At 44.2% G+C, this 26384-nt stretch overlaps 1 protein-coding gene across 1 annotated transcript in view; it reads right to left on the bottom strand.

Moving 5' to 3' along the window:
• Nucleotides 1–19153: 19153 nt before the first annotated feature.
• Nucleotides 19154–26384, bottom strand: part of SPTLC1 (serine palmitoyltransferase long chain base subunit 1) — a 71708-nt gene continuing 64477 nt past the window's right edge. Inside the window, exons 13-15 of the mRNA XM_058301423.2 lie at nucleotides 25778–25895; nucleotides 22118–22191; nucleotides 19154–20469 (exon numbers count right to left, since the gene is read on the bottom strand). Of these exons, the coding sequence (XP_058157406.1) occupies nucleotides 20376–20469; nucleotides 22118–22191; nucleotides 25778–25895 (286 nt within the window). The 3' untranslated portion in view covers nucleotides 19154–20375. The remainder of the gene's footprint in view (nucleotides 20470–22117; nucleotides 22192–25777; nucleotides 25896–26384) is intronic.

The following is a 26384-nucleotide window of genomic DNA, read 5'->3' as shown; positions in this document are numbered from 1 at the left end:
TTACACACATATGCCTCCTGTCAGGTCTGTTTCTCTAGAGAATCCAGAGTCACACACAGTGTTATCAGTATATGACTTATAGACCTACATGTCAAAGATAAAGATATGAAATTAATAGAGATGAAGTGTTTTGGTTTCCTCATTGTGAAAACAAACACCATGCAATGGGTTGGCTTAAATAATGGAGATTTATTGACGCACCATTTTGGGGCTAGAAGTCCAAATCAAGGCATTATCTAGGCAATGCTTTCTTCCTGAAGACTGGCACTTGGGGGCTGGCTGCTTGACGATAGAGAAAGAGAAATTATCCAATCTAAAGAAGAGAGAGATACACCATAACATATAGGAGATGACAGACTGATAATGTAAACCATAATGTAAAACATAGGATAACTAAGAATGTAAAGAACTGTGTATCCTAAAGTATGCACCATAATGTAAGCACAGATGTCACCATGTTAGAAAGCTAATGTCTCAGACTCTGTACATCACTTTAAGTAAATATGATGTGAATAGGGTGTAAGAGTATCGCTGTGGAAGGAAAAAGGTTTTGTGGTGGTTGTATGGGAGTGCTGTATATTATATATATGCATTGCTGTGGTCTAGGACTCCTGTGAAGAGAAGCTGAATAATTAGGGGGAAAAAAAGAAAGAAAAAGATAGGATGTAGAATTTTTTCAAGTCAACATTCTTTATCTAAGTTCTTTATCTAACTTTATCCAAGTTCTTTATCTAACCTTTAAACCCATCGCTATATGCCATTCCCTAGTAAGGGACCATGACATTATATTGGGCTTCAAATTTCGGGGAGTTCTGGATCACAGAGTGTTTCAACAATGGCAATGGAGGGATACTGGTATGGAATACCAATGACATGTGATATATGGCTGACAGGGAGCTGTACAGAACATATGTCCAGGGTGCATGGTAATGTTTGGATATACTCATAGTGGCAACAATTAAAAACCACAGCAGGGGGGGTACTGGGTTCCTGGCCAGTGGTGCTCTGTCGTGGTCCCTAGGGGAGCAGCAACAGTCTCCCAGGTACAACGGCGGGGACCGGGAGGGAGTGAGGGTTCAACAGTGAGCCCCTGATGCTAATGACTATGCTTGTGAGCTGATAAGCCTAAAATAAGAACAAGGGAACAAGGCCTAGAGCAACATTGTGCCTGGGAATTTCCTCCTGTCAGCCTTCATGTTACTCAAATGTGGCCAGTCTCGAAGCCAAACTCAGCATGTAAATGCAATGCCTTCCCCCCAGCGTGGGACAGGACACCCGGGGATGAGCCTCCCTGGCACCGAGGGACCACTATCAACTACCAACTGATGATGCAACTGGAAAATGACCTTATACGGAAGGTTCAATGCGGATCAGCAGAATATCCCTGTCTACATAAAATAACATGACTTTGAAATGCTGTTTGACCTAAAGTAAGGGGGAAATGGAAAGGAGAAATGAGTTTATATGGCTACAAGTTTCTAAAAAAGAGTCTGGAGGCTGGCAGAAGGATTGCCCTCATGCACAACTGAGCAGAGTCAGAGAGACAGATAAAGCAGATACAACCCCCAGATATTGGTTCCTTTGAGGGCTAAAGAGACCCATGGGAGTTATGGTCATGGCCGATGGGGTTAACTACCAGGTCAGATGGCCCCTCTTTGGAAATGGTGTTTATGTGTGATGAATCTGGACTCAGATGGGATCTTCCTTCATAAGACTTTCATGCTAATGTGCTGGAGGCGCAGTTAATGTTGGGGTTTAAGATATATTTAGGGGATTTGAATCTCTGGACTGACAATGTGATAGCCAGGTCCTGAGCCTCAACAGACTCCAGCACCTACAATCTGATTTATTGGACTTACCACACTCAGCTAAGATGGAGTTGAAGAAGGACAACCACCACACCATGGAGCCTAGAGTGATTACAACTGAAAGTGGGAGGATTGCATCCAGCATCCATGTGGAATCTGAGCCTCCTCTTGACATAGAGGTGCAATGGACACAACCAATCCAATGTCCACATAGAAGAGGTGGCATTGGATTGGGAAAAGTGGACATGGTGGCTGATGGGTATGGGGAAAGGCAGGAAGAGATGAGAGGTGGAGGCGTCTTTGGGACATGGAGCTGCCCTGGATGGTGCTTCAGAGGCAATCACCGGACATTGTAAATCCTCACAGGGCCCACTGGATGGAATGGAGGAGAGTATGGGCCATGATGTGGACCATTGACTATGAGGTGCAGAGGTGCCCAAAGATGTACTTACCAAATCCAATGGATGTGTCATGATGATGGGAACAAGTGTTGCTGGGGGGGGGGAGAGGTGGGGTGGGGGGGTGGGGTTGAATGGGACCTCACATATATATTTTTAATGTAATATTATTACAAAGTCAATAAAAAATAAATAAATAAATAAAATAATTAAAAAAAAAAAAGGAGAGAGAAAAGACAGAAAAAACTAAGCAGAACCTTGAGAATCTGTTGGACAACATCAAAGTGCCCTACATACACTTTATTTAAATTTTATTTTTATTTTTTGGTACCATGCCTGGGGATTGAATCTGGGACCTTATAAGTGGGAAGCTGGGACTCAACCACTGAGCCACATCAACTCCCCTGAGTTGGTTTTCTCGTTTGTTTGTTATTTGTCTTTATTTTATTTTAGAAGGCACCAGGAACTGAACCCAGGGCCTCCCATGTGGGAAGCAGGTGCTCAACCACTTGAGCCATATCTGTTCCCTACACTTCATTGAAGACAAAGGGAGAATAAAACATTTGAAAAAATAATGACCATAATTTCTCCTGAATTTTGTGAAACACAACAATTTATAGATTTGAGAAGCCCTGTGTACTCCAAGCAGAATAAATATATGTAAATTCACACCTAAGCAAGTCATAGTCAACTACTGAAAACTAAAGATGAGACCATCATGAAAGCAGCCAGAGAAAAAGGACATATTGCCTGTGTTTTTGTTTCCTGGCTGCTAAACCCATGCGATGGGTCGGCTTAAACAATGGGCATTCACAGGCTCACAGTTTTGAGGCAAGGACTTGCTTCCTGAGGGCCGGCGTTCGGCGCTGGCTTCCGGCGCGCCCTGGTCCTGGGATTTTCTGCCGCATCGCGGCTCACAGGGCAGCCTCTTCCGGGCTCTGCCTTCTCTTCCGTGCTCCTTTGACTTGCAGCTTCTGGCTGCTCCTTGTGCAGGTTTTTCCCTCCCATGACTTCCCCATCAGGCCTTCAGGGATAGGATTAAGACCCACCTGCCTGGGCTGGGCCACGCCGCCTCACCTGAAGCAGACTCATCAAAAGGTGCAACTTACAAGAGGCTCCAGCAGAGAACAGGAATGGATTAAGTTGAAGAAGACGTTTTTCTGGGGTGCATCGTTCCAAACCAACACACAAGGATGCTAAAGAACTCCTTATATAAAACTACAAAATCACAGACCTTAAGGAAAATAATCGAAGGCTCTTTTACATCAAAAGTTTGCATCCTCTTCAACAGTTAATATGTAGATGACGTATTTGAAAATGCAAGCATAAAACCTGTGAGAGGTTCTTGGGGGGCTTAAACCAGGAACTCCAGTAAGAAATAACAAGAAAAAGGTAGTGATCTGAATAGAAAAATGGAAAAGGTATGTACAGAAATTACATATAAAATAGACTTTACTGCTTAAGCTGGGTAAATCAAGAAATAGAAACATAATATTATTTAGACAAATGTTTAGTTTTCCAGAAGAAATGAGGAGAACACGGTATAAGTAGTTATCTCTTCAGAGCATGGCTGAGGGTAGGGACATGTGGGGTGGAAATCCTTCAATACAATTTGCTTTTTTTTTTAAAGGTTTATTTATTCATTTATTTTTATTTCTCTCCCCTTCCCTCCCCCGCCCTGTTGTCTGTTCTCTGTCTATTTGCTGCGTCTTCTTTGTCCGCTTCTGTTGTTGTCAGTGGCACAGGAATCGGTGTCTCTTTTTGTTGCTTCATCTTGCTGCATCAGCTCTCTGTGTGTGCGGAGCCACTCCTGGGCAGGCTGCACTTTTTTTCGTGCTGGGTGGCTCTCCTTACGGGGTACACTCCTTGCGCGTGGGGCTCCCCTATGCGGGGGACACCCCTGCATGGCTCGGCCCTCCTTGCATGCATCAGCACTGCACATGGGCCAGGTCCACACGGGTCAAGGAGGCCCGGGGTTTGAACCACGGACCTCCCATGTGGTAGGCGGATGCATGATCCATTGGGCCAAGTCTGCTTCCCACAATTTGCTTTTTAAGCATGTGTATATATTACTTTGCTAATGTTGTTTAAATTTTAAAAGAAAAAAGAACTACTCAAATAGTGTCATCTATATCCTTTTAAAAGTTTAAGAGAATATCTCACATAAGAGTAATGTGGACAATAATAAGCATACTTAGCAGATTGCATTATAATGGAAAATTTAAAATTTAATTCCAAAAATTATGGCAACATCCTACTGACAAAATAGGAAAAGTCTCATAAAGGATAAGTGCTTAACTAACAAATAAAAAGTAGATAAAATAAGTCTTATATAGCAATTAGATGTATACCATTTTACTTTAGAAAACATTTCTTGCAGGTCATGAGAATATAAAAATGCAATAAAACAGAAAAAAATTAGATTGAGAATGAAACAGACACGAAATAAAAATGTGAAGGAGCATGCATAAATATACAAAGCAATACATCTTTTATTTGTATAGTTCTTTATAGTTTCCAAAGCATTTTCTTTTCAAATGTGAACTTCATTTTTATAAAATGAAGTATTATTGAATGTTCAAAATGCCAGAAAAAATTTAAAGAAGCTAACATTTCCCCGAAGTTTATCGCTCAGAAGTAACTGCCATTAATATTAGCTGAATATCATTTTAGAAGTTTCTTGGACACACACAAACATATATGTACATGTATATATCAAAAACCAGAAAAATGAAAATGACTTATGTTTGAGAAAGCAGTGTAACCTGGCGCCCGGGGGCCACCCTGCCCCAGCTCTGCCCAGACCCCACCTCTCACTGGCTGTGTGACGTTGGGCAAGTCACCCCCTCTCTGTGCCGCCACAAAATGGGGGAGCCAGCAGCGCCCGCCTCTCCAGGTTTCTGTGTCCAGTATCCAGTGAGTATTGGATCGATGGCCGTTGCTGTGTTCTGTGTGACTTCCAGTACCGGAAGGTACAAGGAGGAGTGGAGAAGGGATCTTCTCTCTCTCTTTTGTTTTAAGATTTATTTTATTTATTCCTCCCCCACGCCCCCGCCCCCAGTTGTCTGCTGTCTGTGTCCATTCGCTGTGTGCTCTTCTGCGTCCGCTTGTGTGCTTGTCAGCAGCACCGGGAACCTGTGTCTCCTTGTGTTGAGATCTTCGCTTTGACCTCTTGGCCCTGGTGCTGTCGCGAGGGTTTGCCCCACGTTCTAAGCAGGGATGGTGTTCCCAGCCCCTGGAATCCACCCTGCTCCCTGGACTTCCAGGAAACCTGAGGACGGGCCGTCTCTGGCCTCTTCCAGAACCTTCTGTGAATGGCCGGGGATGTGTGTCAGACAGCCAGGGGAGCAGGCTCAGTAACCTCTTTGCTGGCTCCTGCCTGCGTTTCCACCCCGCAGCCTCCTCCCGCCCTCTCCTTGCAGGGCAGGGGGCTTTGGTGTGTCGCCTCTCCCTGGAGCTCGGTCCCCGCCTCACACTCGTCGCCCGTCGGCTCCCTAGAATAACCCGCTGAGGGAGGCAGGCCCGTCCAGCGGTTCCCGTGTCCTTGATGAGAAGCTGACGGTCAGGGAGGCAGAGCCGTTTCCCAGGCCCTGCGCCGCTGCTGACAAGAGCAAGGGCCTACGAGACGACGCCAGGAGCTCCTGTGCCGCGGGCGGCTCTTCACTAATAGCTGCTGCTCCGGCGTCTGTGAGGGGACAGCAGCACCCTGCCGGCTTTGGGGACAAGGACGAATAAAACGCAGTCCCTCAGGCCCGCCGGGCCTCGTGTGGCCTGGAGGAGAGTTTCCGGCGGCACAGCTGCTGGGGCCCTGGAGCTCCCGCGCAGTTTGCAGCTGATGGAATCAGGCGCCCCAACTCGCCTGAAGGAGTCTGGGGGCGTCACGGCCGCGCCCTTTCAAAAATGTGCTAAGCTGATCCCGAAGTTCTTTCGGAAGAGACAAAGTGTAAGGACGGCCGAGAAAATTTTGACAAAGAACGAGATATGAGACGCGCCTTATCAGATATAAAAACGTATTAGACATCTACACTAGTTAGAACGTTTCGGTGTTGGCCAAGACAGAGACACGGCTCAAAAAGGAGCTGTGCATACGCGGGAAGCGTTTTGAATCGCTGGAAGAAAGGATGGCCTTCGTATATTTCTGGGTAGACAAGACTTCCAGACCATCATGGGAAAGCTTGGCAGATTTAACAATCTAGAAATGTGAAAAATTTGTAGAGAAAAACGCAATAACGGAAAGAAAAAAATGTTAGTCATAGGGATAATGGACAAAGATGGTATTTGTTAAATTTTAATATGAGTATGGATCACTTGTGTCATTCACAAAATTTAAACAACAGCCAGGCCGCCTCCTCCGGTCCCTGGGGACGATCAACCAGGACGTTGAGGCAGCCTGAAGAGCCGGGGGGTAGGGTGAACCCCACCCTGTCGAGCCAGGAGGCCCCAGGGTCTGGAGGAGGAGGGACAGGTGTGGATGGACAACGCAGGGGGCCATGGCCCACCTCTCGTCGCCCTTACCTGCCCGCAGACCACTCGCTCTGCACCAGGGTAAGTCAGGGTTTCAGCTTCACCCGAGCATAAGCGACTGACAGAGCTGGACAGGCAGATGTGACAGCTGTCCAGTCATTCACCACCCAAAGACCCGAGGCCAGGCAGGCGTGGGGGCCGGCGACACGCTGGCAGAGAAGCACGTTCGGCTGCCGGGTCCTCTTCCAGCTCAACCACCACGACAGCCTCGGGCGTCTCCGACAGGAAGATGTACAGTGGGGGGCAGCCGGCTCTTCCCAGCCGTCTCGGTGTCCAAGGGAGCCTCTCAGTTGGGGCTCCAGACCTCACCTGATTTGCTCAGAGCACACGAGCTGAGAAAAAGGCTACGCATACAAATATTAATCTTTATAACCGGGAAGAAGCGAGACAACCCCGTCGTCACACAGCAACCCTTCCCGCTCCTTTCACTTTCAGTAGCAGCCCCTGCTGATCCTTCAGTGGCTAAACACACACCTGAGCTGGAGCCTTTTTTCTTTTCTGTTCACTTTTTTTTTTTCTTTAAAGATACTTGGATGACATAAATGTTAGAGAATCTATAGGGGACTCCCATAGGCCCCGCCCCCCACCTCCCACATTTTCCCACGTTAGCAACAACTTTCATCAGTGTGGTACATTCACTGACTCTGTAGGTTATGGCAGGGTATGTAATGGCCTGCATCTGTCACTGTAATGTCATCCAGGATGATTCCCAAGTCCCGAAAATGCCCCCCGATTACACCTGTTTTTCCCTCTCCCTAACCCCAAAATACCCATGGGTTGCTGCCTCCACAGTGGTATTTCTTCCATTGCGAGAATCACAATAAGTCTATAGTAGAGTGCTAGTAAGTCTCTTTTAGTCCGTAGTTCATTCTGAGCTTGAGTCTTGTTAGTGACTTGAGCAGAGCTCTCATCGACTCCCTAACTTTCCTGCAGCTGGTGCCCTGGGCACAAACCACCCGGCCATCCTGCTGGAGACGGACAACAATTTGAAATTTACTGCCAGGATATCTGCGCTTCTCAACAGGAAGTCCTGGAAGCTGGAACTAAGGAAGCAGTGTGTTAAATTAAATGGAACAGAGAGATTCCTTTACTTGGAATTCTTCAGTATTTGGAGTGGCTTCTGTAAAGCAGCTGTGGAAAGAATCGTGGAGCCTCCAGTTCCTACTGGAGTAACTTCTACAGAACCAAGGAGGAAGGAGGAGATCTGCACTGCTGAATGGAGTTCTTTCTATTTTTATTCCAGTTGTTTTTTATTGTGGAAACATAGGCATAATATAGAGTGTGTCATTTTAACCAGTTTAAGTGTGCACTCACGGGCATTAATTACTTTGACAATGAGGTGCTTCGCTCACCACCTGCCGTGACTAGAAGTGTTTCATCACCCCAAAGAGAGGAGCGCCTCTCCATCCCCCGCCCCAGCCCTGGGAACCTCTAAGCCTTTTCGGTCTCTGTGGACTTGTTCATGCCAGGTATTTCATATAAGCTGGTATTTCAATATCCCAGCAAATTTCATATAAGCTAGGTGTTTCCATAGCTGTCTTTTGGGTCTGGTTTACTTCACTCAGCCTACTCTTTTCAAGGCTCATCCATGCTGTAGCATCTATGGAGTTCTTTTTACTGATTTACATTAGTCGTTATTATCATTAATAAAGATAATGAATGTTCACTTAGCTGACTCCTTAGACGTCAGAGAGTCCTAGGGAGATAAAGGGACTGAAAGGACAAAAGGCTTTTCTAGGTGATGTGCTGCAGGGAAGATAGCTTTTAAAGCCAGAAGGCAGGGAAGGGATGGTTTTGGCTTTGGGATAACAGACACTTGGAGCACAGTAGTAAGAATTCAGGGAAGGGAAACTAATGCTCAAAGCATTCTGGCTTGTGCATTTTCAGCAAAATGCGACATTGGTTGGTGTGAGCAGGGACAAAAGGGCCCCCCTGCTTTCCATGAGAAAGCTGTGGGTCGCTGTTCCTCAGTGGTTGAGCTCTGGCTGGAGCCAAGTAGAATTTTCCAACAGGGATGAACTTGGCTCGGGGAAATCATTATGAGTAAAGGAGGATTCAAATATCCCTTCAGGCCAACTCACTCCCCTGTCTCACAGATAAGCCCTTGTCCAGGTTCTTGTTCAAGGACTCACAGCCGGTAAGTGCATGAGCTAGGATGCAGCTGTGGTCTCTTGATTTTTCTGTTTCAAAATGTGCATTGGGATTCTCTTGCTTGCAGTGTAGACTCTCTTGGTTCCTTGGGATGGTGGTTGTCCATCATCACCTCCTTGTTAGTTGTCCTGGGTGCGTCCAATGAACTGGAGTGTAGGTGTTACAACTCCATTGAGATTGAGAGCCCAGAGGGCACATGGACAGCCCCAAGATTTATGCACATGTACCAACTCTAGTACTAACCATAGGTTCAGAGAGAAGGACAGAAGAGCCATGTGTAGGGAAACCACAACTGAGTCCAACTCTGTCCCACTGGGGAGCATAAATTCCAGGTTCTGAGGTTCTTACAGTAAGGAGAGGGAAAAACAGGTGTAACGGGGCATTTTGGGGACTTGGGAGTTGTCCTGAATGACATGGCAGTGACAGATACAGGCATTATATATCCTGCCATAACCTACAGAATGGGTGGGAGAGAGTGTAAACTACAAGGTAAACTACAACCCATTTAGTGGCAATGCTCCAAAATGTGTTCATCAGCTGTGATGAATGTACCACACTAATGAAGGATATTTCTAACGTGGGAAGGGTGCGAGGTGTGGGGTGCAGGGCGTGTGATAATCCCCTATATATTCCATATAATGGTTATGTAATCTAAGTATCTTTAAAAAAAATGTGTGTTGGGCTGCCTCAATTCTGGCCTACTCCCTCCTGGCGCTTAGGCATGCCACCCCATCCTATGCCAGAGACTTCTAAATGTTGATTTTGGGCAACACAGATAAGAAAATATTTGCTGTTATGAGGGACGAAACGGGGTCCCTGTTATGGGACGAGCGGGGTCCCTGTTGTGGGACGAGTGGGGTCCCGTTGTGGGACGAGAGGGGTCCCTGGCGTGGGGAAGAAAGCCTCGTACGGCCGCTGAGGCTTCCCTCGGGGGCTCCGAAGGCGTGGAGGGTGCACGACCCAGGAAGAAGTCGCGGAGACAGGCTGATGGCACAAGTCTGGTCTATTGTGGAAGGGGATGCAGATTTATAGGATTGGGGAGTGGCGTGGCAGGTTCTGATTGGCTAGGGCAAATGCTGTTTCCATATAAGGCAATGTTCTGGCATTGGGCTAGTGATTGGCCAGTAGAGTATGTGCTAACTCTTGATAGGCTGAAGCTGTTGCTGGGCAAACAGCGTACTAAGAGATTAGGTTTAAGGGAGTGGGGAGGGGAAGTGAGAGCTGGGCTAGGCGGGAGATAGGAAGGGGGAGGGCGGTGCCGGCCAGCCGTTAGCAGCAAAGGCCTAGTCAGGCGTGGTCACCTTGTCTAGGCCCAGTGGGCAGAGGCGGTGTCACTTCTTGCCGCACCGTTTGCCACTGAGGCAAGCCGGGTGCCCCTCCTCCCACACTGTCATGACTGAAAGGAAGTTGATTGATTTATATTTATTCTGTTGTCCAAGATTGTTAACTTGTGCCTGGTCTGGGTTCTGTCTTATTCATTGTTTAAGATTTCAAATCTCTTGTAAACATTCATTTTGGCATGTGAATTTATTTTAATAATTTTAACAGCACTTTTATTTGATTATTTTACTGTTTAAACTTGGTTTAATATTTTTGAAGTAATTTCAAACTTATGGAAAAATTGCAAGCATAGTACAAAGAACTCACAAATATGCTTTAACCAGTTTTGCCATATTAAACATTTTTCCATATTTGTGTTCCTTCTCTCTTTATATATAGACATACATACATATATGTAAATATATACCTACATACATATACAAAACATCAGTATTTTTTCTGAACCATTTGAAAGTATGGTACATCCATTTGGTCCCTTTCTCCCATGCTGTTTCTGGTACATATTTCCTAAGAGTGCTATTTTCTTGCACACCCACAGTTGAGTTTTCAAATACAATACTTTTATCCAATCTCCCACCCACAGTCCAGTCTCACCAATCACCCCACGGTTTCCTTTAGAGCATCTTCTGCTGCAGTGTGGGATTCCGTCTTCTTTAGCCTGGAGACGTGTCTTGGCTTTCCTGCATCAAGCCAAGTGTATTAGTCAGGGTTCTCTAGGGAAACAGAATCAACAAGGAATAGCTGTCGATAGTAAGAGATTTATCAGAGTCTCTCACGCAGTCGTGGGGATGCACAAGTCCAGGTTCCGCAGGCAGGCTGCAACCAGGGGCTGCAATGAAAGTCCAATGATGGTTCTTGACGAGTTATGGGAGATATTGCCTGTCCAAAGACGAGCTGGGAAATTCTCTCAATGCTGGAATCACTTCCCTTTTTAAGGCATTCAACCGATTGGGTTAAGCATCACTCGTTGCTGATGGCAATCTCCCTGATTGATGTAATTATAACCAGCTATCAATGATTTACCACTGCAGTAAAATCAATAGTGACTAAAGTCCATAAATGCCCTTGTATTACAGTTAGCCCAGTGCTTGCTGGACCAAACAATGGGCACAGTTACCTGGCCGAGTTGACATAAGAGCCTACCCAGCACACCAAGGGCACTCCTGGAGCACGCCGGCTGTGACTTGAGCGAATGCCCTTCAGTCTGGTGACGATGTGGCTGACGTGGCCTCCTCAGGCACACACGGAGATCCGTGGCTGCCCACGGTCCCTTATTGGTGAGATTAATTTTGATCCCTTGGTTAAATTGTCCATTTTCTCTGAAGCAGAATGACTATTTTTCCTTTTAAAAATCATGAGGACCTTGGGGAGGGATATTCTGGAATTATTTAAATCTGAGACTTCTCGTCAGCCTCTCCTCCCACCCAGATTTTGCATCTAATGATGATTCATGTCTGAGTTTTTTATGGTTGTGGAAGGGTGGTTTTCCAACTGCACAATTCCTTCTCTATTACCTAGTCAGCATTCTCTCAGAGCTTTCGCCCTCATTTATTTGTTCATCTGCTGTCATTATGGACTCAAGGATTCCTATGCTATTCAGTGGTTGTGCTCTATTCCTCCTCAGGTTTTGGTGTGCAAATTGTCCCAGATTTGGCTGGTGGGAGCCCCTATAGTTGACGTCAGGGCCCTTGCGACTGCTCTGTCACTGTTTTGAGCACTACTCTGCTTTCTGGTAGTTTCCAGGCTCACTTCCTTCCTCAGTCCCAGAGCAGCCGTTTCTCCACGGAGCCCCTTTCTTCTTGCAGGGAATGGTGGATAGAAACCCCAGTACGCCGGCCAGGTGTGCTCACAGCAACTGGGTATCGCTGCTTTCAGGCCCTTGCTCCACTGGGAGCACCGTGGCTCAACCGTGCTCAAGCCTGTGACATCCAGGAAGCAGTTTTAGAGTTGCTCCCTCTACACCAGGGGTTGGAAACCCACCCACGGTCCTGGGCCGAATCCGGCCCACCTCCTATTTTCGTAAATTACGTCTCGGAACACGCAGTCGTGCCTTGTGGTTGAGGCCTTGTCTGCGCTTTCTGTTGGCAGCCTGCTGCCCGTGACAAACTGGGCACCCTCCCACCTCTGGGCAGGGGTCTCGCCGCTCAGTGGGCATCAAGGGGCACCCAAAGCCTGCCACCAGGATGCCTGAGGTCCCAGCTCAACGCACTCTTTGCCGGAGCCAGGGTCCCCAACCAGAGCGTGGCTCCTCACGCAGAGGAGACGTGGAGCAAGGCCAGCTCCCGGTGGGCATCGGTGCCGGTGGCCAAAGCCCGCAGCTGCCGCGTCGTCACCCTCCTGTGCCACCAAGCCGAGGCGGCCGCTCCCACGCCCCGGAACACCAGCAGCCGCGGGTGGGCTGGGTGCCACGAAGCTGACAGCCCTCGTCTGGGAACGTTTACATGGGCTCAGGGCGAGAGGGAAGGAACACGTGGGCAGACCTCGAGGCGCCGGGCGCACCGCGCAGGCCGCCGGGCCCATTCATCACCGTCCTCGGCTGCAGGCCAGCGCGTCTGGCCCCGAGCGCGGGCTGGTTTGTGGGCACCAGGGCGAGGTGGCAGATGCCCCCAGCTCCCAGCCTTAAGTGGCAGTGATGACCCAAGCCTCACGGCCCACAAAACTCAACGCTCACTCCCTCTGGCCCTTTCCAGGACAAGTTTGCCGACTCCCTGCCTCTATCACTGGAACTAACAAACCTATCCAAGATGCCAAGATTTGTTTGCAGTCCTTTCCGCTCCGCCTGTGACCTGCAGTCACAGCCCAAGCCCTGCGTGTGTCGGACACGTTCTTGTCCCTTGGATATAGCTCTTCTCCTGACCCCTCCCTCCTGTCTGCTGGTTATTTTTACACATTTAAAATACTGTCGAATGTATGTGGTTTTGTTTGCATTCAGTTTTAGCTCTTTCCCATCCTTGCTGATTTAACATTTTGAATATGTAGAATGTAAGCATGATTTTAAGTCAGTCCTTCAGGCATCTTCAGGGGATGGCTGCTCCATCCTTACCCTCGCTTCTACGCCCTCCTACGTAAAGAAGCGATTTTACTAGTTTCCACTTCACTCTATTTTACAAAAACAAGCACGGCTCTGTGCATGCTTTCTTATTTTCCTTTCTTTAAGGTAATAAAAAGGAAATTTATGGTCTATATAAGTTCATTTATGGTCTATATAAGTTTGCCTTTTTTCTCTGAATATTTGCTGGGAATGATTCGGGATCAGTTCATCAATATAATCGGCAGCTGCATAATACTCCATATACATAACACGACATTTTGTAGATGTGTTCGTTAATTCAACACATTTTCTATGTTTGGGCAGCTAGGTACTTCCCAATATTTTGCAACTGCAAATATCATGCAATAAACTTAAACACATATCTTTTCATGTGGTTGAGTCTTCAAAATAAATTCCAAGAAGTAGATTTGTGGTGTAAAGGGTAATTGAGTTGTTTTGTCAGTTATTTCCATATTCCCCTCGACAGGCCCTGGACCATTTTGCATTTCCACTGGCAAGGTACGGTTTCTTCAGAGCCTTGAAAACAGAGTGAATTGTCAAGTTTTTTGCCTTTTACCAGCGTGGTAGGAAAGAAATCTATTCCACTGTATAAATGCACTGTAGATTGTTTATCCAGTCACTAGTTGAACATCACTTGAGTTATTCCAGATTTTGGCAATTATGCATAACACTGCTATAAACAGATTCTTGTGTGAACTGTAGTTTTCATTTCTGTTAGGTACGTATCTATAGTGGGATAGCTGGATTGGATGGTAAGTGTATGTTTAACTTTATGAGAAATTGCCAAACTGTATTTCAAATTGGCAGTTCCATTTTGCAATCCCACCAGCAGTGAGTAAATGTTTCAGCATTTGGTATTAACATTAGAAATGTTTTAACTACTTTAAGAGGAGTGCAACGGTTTCTTACTGTGGTTTAATTTGCATATCCCTAATAACTCACAATGTTTGACATTCTTTTGGGTGCTTACTTATCCGCCATATATCTTTTATTGTAAAGTATCATTCAAATCTTTTGCCCATTTTTATTAGGTTGTTTTCTTGGGTTTTGAGAGTTCTTTATATATTCTGGATACAAGTTGTATGTTGGATATATATTTTGCAAGTATTTTCTCCCAGTCTGTACTTGACTTTTAATTTTCTTAACATGGTTTTTAATTTTATTAAGTCCAGTGTGTCAACCTTTTTTAAAAAAATGTATCATGCTTTTGGTACCATATCTAAGAAATCTTTGCCTAAACTTATGTGGCAAAGATATTCTTGTATATTTTCTACTAGAAGTTTTATAGCTTTAGATATTACATATTGAGATTTATGATCCATTTTGAGTCAATTTTTGCATATTTGAGAGTTAAGAATTGAAGTTGAAATTTTATATATGGGTGTCCAATTATTACAGCACCATTTGTTAAATCCCACTTTTAAAAAAAGTTCTTCACATATTTGGGATGCTAGCCCGTATCTGTTATATATGCAGATATTTTCTCTCAGTTTGTCATTTGTGTTTTGAATTTGCTGTAGGATTTATTTTACCATGCAATACTTGTTTTTTCAAATGTGGTAAAATTTTTCAGTCTTCTTTTTTGTACATCTGGATTTGAGTGAGACAGCCTTCTGCCACATCTAGATGATACAGGAATTCACACCATTCTTCTAGTACTTGTATCGTTTCATTTTTTACATTTAGATCTCTTTTTTTTTTTTTATTACGCTATGGAAGTTTTCTTAACACCGATTAAAAAATCCATCTTTACCCCATTGACTCGCAACGCCTTTATCATGCTCTAGAGTTCTATGTGTTTGGGCCTATTTCGGTGCTTTCTGTTCTTTTCCCTGGGCTGACTGTTCATGCCTCATTCCACACTTTTCAGATTATGGAGGCTCCGCAGGATGTTCTAATATCCACTAAGGCTAGTCTCCCCAACTGACAGCCTTTCTTTTTCAGTGCTTCTGTTCTTTTTATTATCGTTTTTTAAAAAGTTGCAGTTTACAATATTTGCACATGTATATATATACATACCCCATGACTGATCACTACCGTAAGGATAATGAATACATACCTCACCCCCAGTTTCTTCATGCCTTTTGTTAAGAACTGCTTCCTACCACTCCCTGTAGCCCTCGATTTCATCCTCAGAAAGACGCTCATCTGCCAACTGTCACTATACATCAAGATGTTTTCTAGAATTAATAAATGGAATCATAGAGTAGGTACATTTTTGGGGGGGAGTCTGCCTTCTTTTACTATGAAAAATTATGAGTCATTTATATTGTTGCACAGTATCAATAATTTGTCCCTTTTATTACTGAGTATTCCACTGCATAGATATTATCCATTCACCTGCTAATGGGCATTTGGGTTGTTTCCAGTTTGGGGCTGTTACCCAAAAAGCTGCTACAAACATTGGCCCACAACTCTTTGTGTGGACATATGTATTCATACCTCTTAGGTAAATTCCTAGGAGTGGGATGGACAGGTAACTATTTATCTGTCAAGAAACTGCCAAAGTGCCATTCAAAATGGTTGTTCTCCTTTTACACTCCCACCAGCAGTGTACGAGAATTCCTGATTCCACATCCTCACCATCAGTCAAGACCATGTATCTTCGACTATCCATAGCCATTCTAATGGCTGTGCAGTGACATTTCAGTTGTAATGCTCCTGTGCCTGAGTTTTTAAAATCAGCTTTATTGAGGTACACTTTGCATATAAGAATATCCACCCATCTTACGTGGACAAGGATTTCTATAAATTTAGAATTGTACCTTTACCACAACCCAGTTTTAGAACTTTTCCATCACCCCACAAATACCACAATTGCTGGTTTTTAGTCAACCCTATTCACTCAGCCCCAGGCAAAAGCTTATCTACTTTCTGCCTCTTTGGATTTGTTTATTGTAGACATAGCATCTAAGAGGACATGTAATATGTGCTCTCTTGCATCTGGTTTTTTTCACTTAAGTTTTTGCAGTTTGTCCATGAGACAGCATATCTGTATTCATTCATTTTTATTGTTTAATTGTATTTCACTGTGTGGAAATAGTCTTGTTTATCCACCCACCAGGTGGTGGACATTTGGATCGATTCTACTTTCCAGCTATTATGAATAATGTTGCTACAAACTTATAGGTTATGACATTTTTGTGTAGACATATGTTTGCATTTCTCTTGGGAGTGGAATTGCTGGGCTACGTAGTTAAATTTGTACTTTTCAAGAAACTGCCCAACTGTTTTCCAAAGTAGTTGTACCATTTCACTTGCCCGCCAACAATGTATGAGGTTTCCAACTTTTCTTACCTTGCCAATACTTGATGTTATCTTTTCAATTATAGCCATTCTACTGGGCTTGTAGTGGTATCTCTTTGTAGTTTTAATTTGCGTTTTTCTAATAACTAATGATGTTGGATCCTTTTTCCACTTACCTACTAGCCATTTCTATGGCTTTCTTGGTGAAATGTTAAATTTTTCATCCATATTGAAATGGGGTTGACTTGTTCTTATGTTCCTCCTTAGATGTATGATTTGCAAATATTTTCATGAAGCTCATGGCTTGTCTTTATTTCTTTAATGGTTTCTTTTAAAGAGGAAAAGTTTATAAATGGAGTCCAATTTATTACCCTTTTCTTTCATGGCTCATACTTTTGGTGTTATATCTAAGAATTCTTTGCCTAACCCAAGGTTAAAAATATTCTCTTAGGAAGTTTATAGCTTTAGCTCTTATATTTAGGTGTGTGATCCACTTTGTGTATTTGTATATGGTGTGAGGTAGGGGTTTAGATCCCCCATCTCCTCCCCGCATACACAGTTATCTCTATTAGTTCCCTGTGGGTGCTACAACCAATTACTACAAACTGGTGGCTTAAAACAACCAATTTATTCTCTCACAGTTCTGGAGAACGGTGGTCCAAAATCAAGGAGTCAGCAGGGCTTCATTTCCTTTGAAGGCCCAAGGCAAAACCCTTTCCTTGCCTCCTCTTCCCATCGCCTTCTCCTTTGTTTGCAGTCTTCTCTATGTGCTGCTGTCCTCTCCCTATCTCTTTTATAAGGACACTTGTGATGGCATTTAGGGTTTACTTGGATAGTTCAATGTAATATCATCTCAAAATCCTTAACTTAATCATATCTGCACAGACTCTTTCCCTAAATAATTAAAATTATAAATTCCAAGGATTAGGACTTATTATCTTTGAATGGCCATTATTCCTACCACAGTATCCAATTGTCCTGGCAGCATTTGTTGAAAAGACAGTTCTTTCCCATGGAATTCTTGGCACTATGTAAAAAATAAACTGACCACAAAAATAAGGGTTTACTTCTGGATTCTCAATTCTGTGCCACCGATCTACTATGTCTATACCTATACCAGGATCAGACTGTCTTTGATAGCTGTAGTGATATAGAATCTTTGAAATCAGTTAGTATGTCTTCCAACCTTGCCTTCTTTTAAAAATTAGTATGGCATTTGTATTTTCAAATATATTTTAGGATCAGTCTATCAATTTCTGCAAAAAAACCCACATCTGCTGGAATTTTAATAGTGAGTGCATGGAATCTCTAAATCAATTTGGGGAATTTTCCAATCTATGAACATGGAACATCTCTTCATTTATTTAAATTTGTTAACTTCATATGGTGATGTTTTGTAGTTTTGATCAAGTCATACTTTTTGTTAAACTTATTCCTTATTATTCTTTTTTGCTGCTATTATGAATGGAATTGTTTTCTTAATTTCATTTTCTGATTGTTCATTGCTAGTATGTAGAAATATTAATTTTGTAATTTTGTGAGCTTGCTAACTTACAAATTCTTACAGGTTTTTAAAAAGATTCCTTAGAATTTTCTACATAGAGTAGCACGTCCTCTGCAAATTAGTTTTTACTTCTTCCTTTCCAATCTGGATGCCTTTTTCTTTGTATGCTTTATTACACCTACCTGATTTCAATGATTTTAGGATGCACTTTTTCCATCCATATTATCTATCTCTGAAACTGAAATGTACCTTACAACTCATGATGTTATAGATAGCACTGTTTTCTTTTAGTGGAATGAAAATAAATGCATATGGTAAAATTAACGGAGTTCTAGATTTGATGAAATACTGGTAATTTTCCCTCAAAAAGCTGCCAAGTTGGAATGGAGATACTGACCATAAAAATGTAGCAGTCATGTGGTTCCTTCCACCCCTGTAAGCAGGTCTATACAATGGAAATGGGTTCCAAGTGGTTTCCAAGGTCCTCACCACATGCCACTGGCTTTCTTGAGAGGATCACTGGGAGAGCACTTCAGAACCCTCTCACATACACTAAGAGAAATAAAGAGAAATATATAACCTGCTTCAGATTTGAGGAGGTGGCTGACACCCCCCCCCCCCCACTTTTAAAACTATATATTTTTAAGAATTTTGCCTGTTTGATCAAGATTTTATTGTATCTAGCAGATAATTTTTGTGGTGTTAATTGGATTGTGGTCACTCTATAGTTCTAATGCAAAGACTTTTATTTTGTTCTTTTGTTTAAAATTTTGGAGTTTTTCAAGGATCCAAGGATGGAAGTTAATCAATGTGTGTGGCTCCACCATTTTTCCAAGAAACTTCTGATCGTTCACTTAAAGTAGCAATAAAAATCTTGATGTTGCTATTTTGATTTAGAAAGTATTACAAAGTAACTCAAAACTGTTGTAGTTGAAAGTGGTCAACATTTAAATTAGTAGGAACTCAGGCAACTTCAGATACTATACACTTTTTCAGCTGGGAGCGAAAAAAGGAACTAAGAAATCAGTTTCTGGACAGAAAGAAAGGAAAGAAAGAGACCACCCTAGGTTTCCAGCTAAATTAAAATTAAGAGATTATTCTGTTCCATATTTAACAGAGGAAAACAGACTGATCATCAGGAATGTTGGTTTATTTCTTTAAAAAAAACAAAAGAGAGTCTCCTCCAGAGAGCACTGTATGCTTTAAAGCAGCAGCAATCACAAGGCACATATGTACGAGACACCTCAAGCAAAACAGAAACTAAACATTAAAAATACAAGGTGTTATTTAAAAAGATGTTGAAGACCACTTGTTAATATGAACACAGGTTATAAAAATGACTATTTATTATACAATTTTATTCCTTTACCTTTAATAGGAGAAGGAATAACAGCGTATGTGTATGAGCTCTCTTGTGGCACTTATCACAAACATTTACACCCATCTAACTTGGTTTGCTAAAGAAAAAACAGCTGAGGCACAGCTTAAAATTTTCACTTTTAGTGCGTCCACATCTTTTTTACGCATTTGGAATTTATAAGCTGAAAAGAAAAAACACCTTTCCTTTCTCATAGCTTAGAAAAATCCTGTAGTTATCCATCCCCAGCAAACCCACTATACAAAAAAGGGATGCATTCAAGATATTCAAAATAGCAAGGACACAATTTAGTTTGGGATCATCACAATAACCATCTTTCTAAAACAGATGAGAAGTCAATACATAATAAATTTAAAGATCAACTATATTAAAGTAGTATTTGATTTAGATTATTGCTCACTTAGGAAGTAGAATAGTCTCTAGTTAGGGATGCTAAGATTAGCTGATAGAAATGATATAACATTAGTATTTGGTATGTATAAAAATTCTGGATTTCAATTTTTTTCTAATGAAAAGTTTAAAATAATCACATAAAAAGTGTTCCTTTGTTTATTTAGCCACCATTTAGCCTGTTTCAAAGTCATTTTTATAGGAAATATTAGGGAATTGAGGAGTGCTTACAGAATCTTAACTATTAGAAGGGAGAGAAGACGCTGAATATCCATTTTTAAACAATGACAACATCAAAGAATATAAAATAGTAGACTAAAACGTTAAGTGGTACTGTGCAGCACAGTTTAAACACCAGCTGTACGCTGCCATTGTTTTCCTATTTGGGAGGTTTTCTCCCCGCGGCCTTCTCACTGCCGTCCGTGTGGTCCTCGCCGCCCATTTGGTGACAGTGCTGCTAACGGCCACAGCTCTCCTTTAGGGCTCCCCTGGCCAGCCTGAGGCCTGTGGGACGGCCACACCCCACAGCCCCATGAGGGTCTCTCCTTGCTGAGTGGAAGGAGCCCACCCGGCCTGAGGCGAGCTAGAACAGGACCGCCCGGGCCACCTCCTTGATGGTGGACGCGGCCTTCTCCAGTTCCTCTTCTGTTTGTTCTACTGTGACCACAACTCTGATGCTGAGAAACAAGAGGGTGCAAAAAGTTACCAAGGGAGAGTCCACACCAAGGGCCAGCCACCTCCGGCTCGAGAGCCCGATCCCTCTGCCACCTTTGCTGTAAATAAAGCTTTCCTGGAACATGGCCACACGTGCCCGTTGCTGCAGGGTTTCCAGGGCTTTCCTACTACAGTGGCAGGGTGAGAAGCTGTGATAGGGACCTGGTGGTCTGTGAGCCTGCAATGTTTATTCTCTGGCCCTTTACAGAAGAAATTCGCAGGCCTCTGACTGATACTGTCAGTATGAATCTAGTCAAGCGAACCTTGCAGTGGGGCTTTGCCAGTGACGCTGGGAAACTTCGTCCTCTAAATAATCCAGTGCTTCAAGCATACCAGGCCCAACGCAGGATATCAGCATTTCTCAAATCAATGGATAAGCGTTTGGTTGTTCATATTCATAATTCGGTAAGTAATGGGGAAGTTTTAAACTACTTTGAGACAAGGCAGAAAATTTCAAGCTCTCAGGAAGCTGAAGACAAATATCAGCTTGACAAGGCAATATTCCTCCTATCCCTTTCCCTTACAAACACCTGCTTCATCCGTCAAACAAGCATTTACTGAGCTGCACTCTGCCAGGCATGGCATATCTAGGGCCTCTCCTCATCAATCTACAATCTTACTAACAAGCAAATTCGCATGGGTCAAAGAAACAAGAGGGCAGGATCCTCAAGGTACTTCTGGGTGTGCCAGGGGATCTTCCAAAACCCAAACCTGTCCTTCCTAATCTGCGTAGCGTTCCAATCCCTCCCCACCTGCACCATCTCTTCTCCAGCCTCCCTCTCTCCGGTATTTCTGAAGGCTGTGCTCTGGCTTCCCCATGTTTACGCGGGTCTCCAAACCATTTCAACCCTGAGCAAAGCTCACACCGCCTGGACAGATGGGATGCCACGATGCCCACCACTGGCCTGGCACAAGCGTACCTGCCTTCCAAGGTTCAGCAAAGCACTGCCTGCTGGCGAAGGCAGGCCGGAAGTAACCACGCCCTTCTTGTGTGGCCCCAAAGAACCCAGGGCCATGAGCTTGGGCCATTCAGGGTCTGTGCGTCTACCCCCTGGGATGACACTGCAAGCTCTCTGAAGACAAAATCAAGTCTCCTTCAGTATCTTTTACCTTCGGTACATTCTGTTGAATGGACACTGATTCAGAACTGTGACTCAAGGCACATTCTCACAGGGGGCTTCCTGAGCCTTTCGAGAATTTCCTCCACTGCTGGGCATTTCAGTGTTTGCTGGATGAAGCTTCACCCAGGGCTCTGGTCTCAGAGGTGGGAGAAGCACCACCACCCAGATGACCGGCCCTTCTCCGCAGGCCTGTCCCAAGCAGATGCTGCTGGCTGGCACGGAGCAGGTCGGCGACACGGCAGAGGCCTGCTGAATGAATTCAGTTTGTCCCAGGGCTTCCTGGAACCCAGGCACTTAAGCTGACTGGGAAGGTACGTGGGTTCTTAGGGTCTTTTCAGTTACAATTTGAAAACATGCAGCTGGAGGACAGAAACCAGGGGACAGACATTTTTCTGTTTCCTGTGATAGCCTTTAGAAACTCTTCAAAACACGTTTCTTGCAGACAGTAAGGTAGGAAAAATAAGAAAGGTCATTTTTAATGTCAACCAACCTTGGAGGAGGGAGGCATTTTTCTTCTTTCTCCAAGTAGCGTGCCTGAGTTAATGCAATACTTCTGTTCATACACTGTGTGAAGAGAAAGGAGTAAATATGCAACCTGAACTGGAGACAACATGCTAATGAAACCAGGAAGATAAACTAAAATGCTGTCCTCTCACAGGAGTTTTTCATTCATTTTTCTAACTGTAACTGCTGGGGGACAAAATGAAACTAAATATAAGATAATTTAGAGGAGCAGCACAGTGCTACAGAACTTTCTGCAACAATGGCTGTACTCCTCTCTGCCTTGTCCACCAGAGAAGCCAGGGACCAGTATGAAATGTGCGCACATTTCCATGAGAAGCAGAACTTTAAGAGTTGCATTTGATTAATTCAAATTTCCACAGACACAGGTAACCTGCTAGAGGAATGGCAGGATTTGCAAAGGCCTGTAAGCAAGAAAAGAATGGCACAGGCAGGATCGCTTCAGGAAAGGGCCTCCAGCGCTCTGTGAGCACTGACCAGGGGCTCCCCGGGTAAAGACGGGCACCGAAGGGCTGGCACTGACACACGCGTGGCACATCGTAGCTGTGCATGAGCCATCTGCTCACATTTATTAAAGCCTCTAACAAAAAATTCAGAGCAAGGTAATGGAGACAGAGAGGTTTCTTCAGGGGTGTGAAAATGTTCTGGTATTATGTAAGTGATGGTTGTACAACCTTGTGAACACAATAAAACCACTAAAAGACCTTAAAAGAGTGAATTCTATGGTATGTGAATTTTAACTAAAGAAAAAATAATTAGAGCAAGGGGTGGCAATTTACACTTGCCTAAAAGAAAAAATTCATTGCTTCAAGTCCCAGCAGTAAAAGAATTTACGTGACTAGGATTCATCTTGTAAACTGCAGAGCCAGTTTTTCCCTACTAGGAGTAGATTAAAAAACAATGCCAGGTAATATATTCTTGCTGCTTATAGATTCTGGAACTGTACTTGGAAGTCAACTCCTCCTGAAAACATCTGTACTGGCTTTGTTTCTAGCCCTGGCTGGTTAGGAAACATTATAAACTATAATTTAAATTTGTAAAAAGTGTTTTGTTGAGCAACTCAACCTAAACCTGGCAAAATCTCTCAGTTCTATAAAGTCTAAACAAGAGTTTCAAGTACTATGATTCTTTTCTTTCTATCCAATATTGAAAAGAAAAAGAGGAAGAGAGACAAAAGAAAATTCTGCAATTGCCAGTAGTTATTGACATTTCTTTTCTCTTCCTATAGATGAAACTTCCAGAAGAATTTTTTGTTCTCTACCCCAGAAAACTCTGTTCACGTCTCACTAAACTCTCAAGACAATCTCAAACTGGGACCCTCAAATATATATATTCTTTTCTTAAATTGCATTCATATGTAAACAGTTTAAATGTATAGTAAAAGTTGTGAACTTACAAAATGAACATGCATATCATCACACAGGGCTCTCATACATCACCCTACCACCGACACCTTGTACTGTGAAACATTTGTTACAAACCCTGAAAGAGCACACAGCTGTAATTTTGGGATCTGAGTTGAACATTGTCTCTTCTTTTATATCAAGTCATTTTCTTCGCCTGCCATCCTGTGTTTCTCTCACTGGAACAAAGATAGCCTAACCAAGAATACAACGATTACTATCTAATGAGGAAAGCACAGCGGTGTGTCTGACATGGAGTGGACACACTGGCACCTATAAAAGACCAGCGGCAGGTAGCACCAGCATGCGTGGTAACTGCCCTGAGGAAGCCTCAGTGGTGGCGGGAAGGCAGCTCACCCAGGAGCCTGCTCGACGGCCGTTGGCCCCGTCGTGCCAACAGTGGCAGGTCTGTCCAACAAAACCACTGCCCCATCCAGAACATTAAGGGAAGGCATTTCATTTGAATTTTACTGACCTGTCCTTTAGTGTGTATTTCATTTTTAAATTTCTCTTGGTGTTACAACTGTATAAGAACTCTAGATCCCAAGGATATTGTACTTTTATACTTGCACGTATTTAAGGAAATTACAATAAAATACCAACACAATAGAGGGGTCTGGGGGATGTTTTTTCCCTTTCAAGAAGGCCTGTCATTTTTCAAGTTTGCAGACCTTTGCCTGAGGGGATATCTGGGACCCTTCCTCACCAACAAGGCAAGAGTCATTTCAGCCTGATCGCCGGTCACCTGACACATTACCGTAACCAGGTATCGCACGTTCTCCTTGTGGTTTTTTGTTTTTGCACCACGACTGAAACGGTTGTGTGGAGTGCTCCGTAGGTCTGCTGTTTCAGATTGTGTGGTTTAAGGGTCCCAGGCGCAGGATCCCCGAAGCACGTGTGACGTGGAGGATGGCGCCGGCAAGGCTGGGCTGCTGGCAAAGGAAGCCCTGCGGGGGGCCGGGCGAGGGGAAGGACCAAGGCACACGGCAGCCACCGCGGTTTTAGGCATTTCTTAGCTAATAATAAAATGACTTTCAGAAGATAAAGTACTTTAATTAATCTTCCATTTTGGCGCATTAGTTGTCTTCTTTCCTTTTAGATTACAGGAGTATTACGATTTCAAGACGACAACGTACATAGTAAAATTGCTTCCAAGCCGCCTTGGGGTTCACTCCAATATAGCCAGCTGTTCCACAGCTTACGCGATTACTATGCACAATGCCTTCTCCAACTACATGTATGAAAGCTAGCTTTGTAAACAGTAAGCAAATGAATTTTCTGGAAGGCTCACTATTCAGAGTAGATGCAAAGTCCATTATTTAAATACAATGTGGCACAGAATACAGCAACTTCAGTACTAGCTGAAAACCGGTCCAACCAGAGGAACTAAAGCCTGTCACTATCGACATGACATAAACTCACTGGGCAGAGCCAGCTGCCAGGAATTATGTCGCTTCGATGCTGGCAGGAGGAGACCAGCAGCTTCTGTTAAGAGGTGGTGATGGCAGCTTGGAATTATGTGCCCCAGAAAAACATGTTAACCCGAATCCATTCCTGTGGGTGTGAACCCACTGTAAACAGGGCCTTTTGATGAGGTTATATTTTAACTAAATTGCAACCAACTGATTCAGGATGGCTCTATTTTCTCTTTTTTTTTTCCAAGGTACCAAGGCTGGGAATTGAATTCAGGACCCAGTATGTGGGAAGCTGGCCCTCAACCACTAACCACATTGGCTATCCTGAACTGGTTTTTTGTTTGTTTGCTTATTGTTTTTTTTGTTTTTAGGAAGCACTGGGAACTGAACCCAGGACCTCTTGTGTGGGAAGCAGGTGCTCAACTGCTTGAGCCCCATCCGCCTTTTTAATCATTTTCTTGGAGGCCTTATAGAGAAGGCTATAGAGAGAGGCCAGAGGGAGCAGCCGGAAGTCAACAGACCCCCAAAGAAAAAGGAGATGCTGCCACAGGTACTGCCACGTGACAGAGAGCCAGGGTCCAGGGATCCCCGGCGGCCAGACCCAGAGTGCCACAGGTGATTCTGGACTTTCCCCCTCTCAAAACTGTGAGCCAATAAATTCCCATTGTTTATGCCAACTCATCATGTGGTATTTGTTTTAGCAGCCAGGAAACAAAACAAGAGGTCTTCCTTAAACATGGCAGTAGAAAATTGCTTGCACTGAAGGTGGAAGTGGTGTGGGGAAAGCCCCTGAAATAACTCGATACTCACTTGGTTGACAATTTCCTGAAGTAGTTTCACATCCTTTTCTCGAGACCCAGTGCTCTCTTCTAGTTGTAGGTGGAGTGCTGGGGAAAACGACTCCCCCACCACCTTTAATCCAAAATCACTGCAGGGGGGAAACACAGTCTAGATGTTAGTTCCCCAGGCTAAAAGCAGCTCACCTATAAATAACTCAGAAAGGCTTGCCCGGTGGAGGCCCAGGAATCCCACAGGTGCTTCCTTCACCGGGAGCATCCCAGGAATGGTGGTGGGACTCCAATTCCTGCGACACTTCCTACCCTAAGAAAAACCCTGCAGGGCTCCCTGCTCCCGGCAGATGGGCACTCCCTTCACCCCGGCTCCACTGAGAGGCTGCACGGCCCACGACTCGCCCGCCCCTCCTGCTCCCGACTCTGCTCAGGCCACGGCCCCTGGCCTGTGGCCGGCGTTTCCGTCTACCTGCTCTCACGCACCTGCTCCCCGCTGCCCTCGCCACACATGCCGGGCTCCGACGCCAGGCACCTCCGTGGAGGACCCCCTCACCCCCAACCTAGGGGACGGCCCACCCATCTCGCCCTGTCAGTTACCCGATTTCTTTCATGGAATGCATTTCCAT

The sequence above is a fragment of the Dasypus novemcinctus genome, chromosome 8 (genome assembly GCF_030445035.2).
Source record: "Dasypus novemcinctus isolate mDasNov1 chromosome 8, mDasNov1.1.hap2, whole genome shotgun sequence".
Lineage (NCBI taxonomy): Eukaryota > Metazoa > Chordata > Mammalia > Cingulata > Dasypodidae > Dasypus > Dasypus novemcinctus.
Note: the sequence above shows the minus strand (reverse complement) of the source record. Positions and strands in the feature narration are given on the sequence as shown.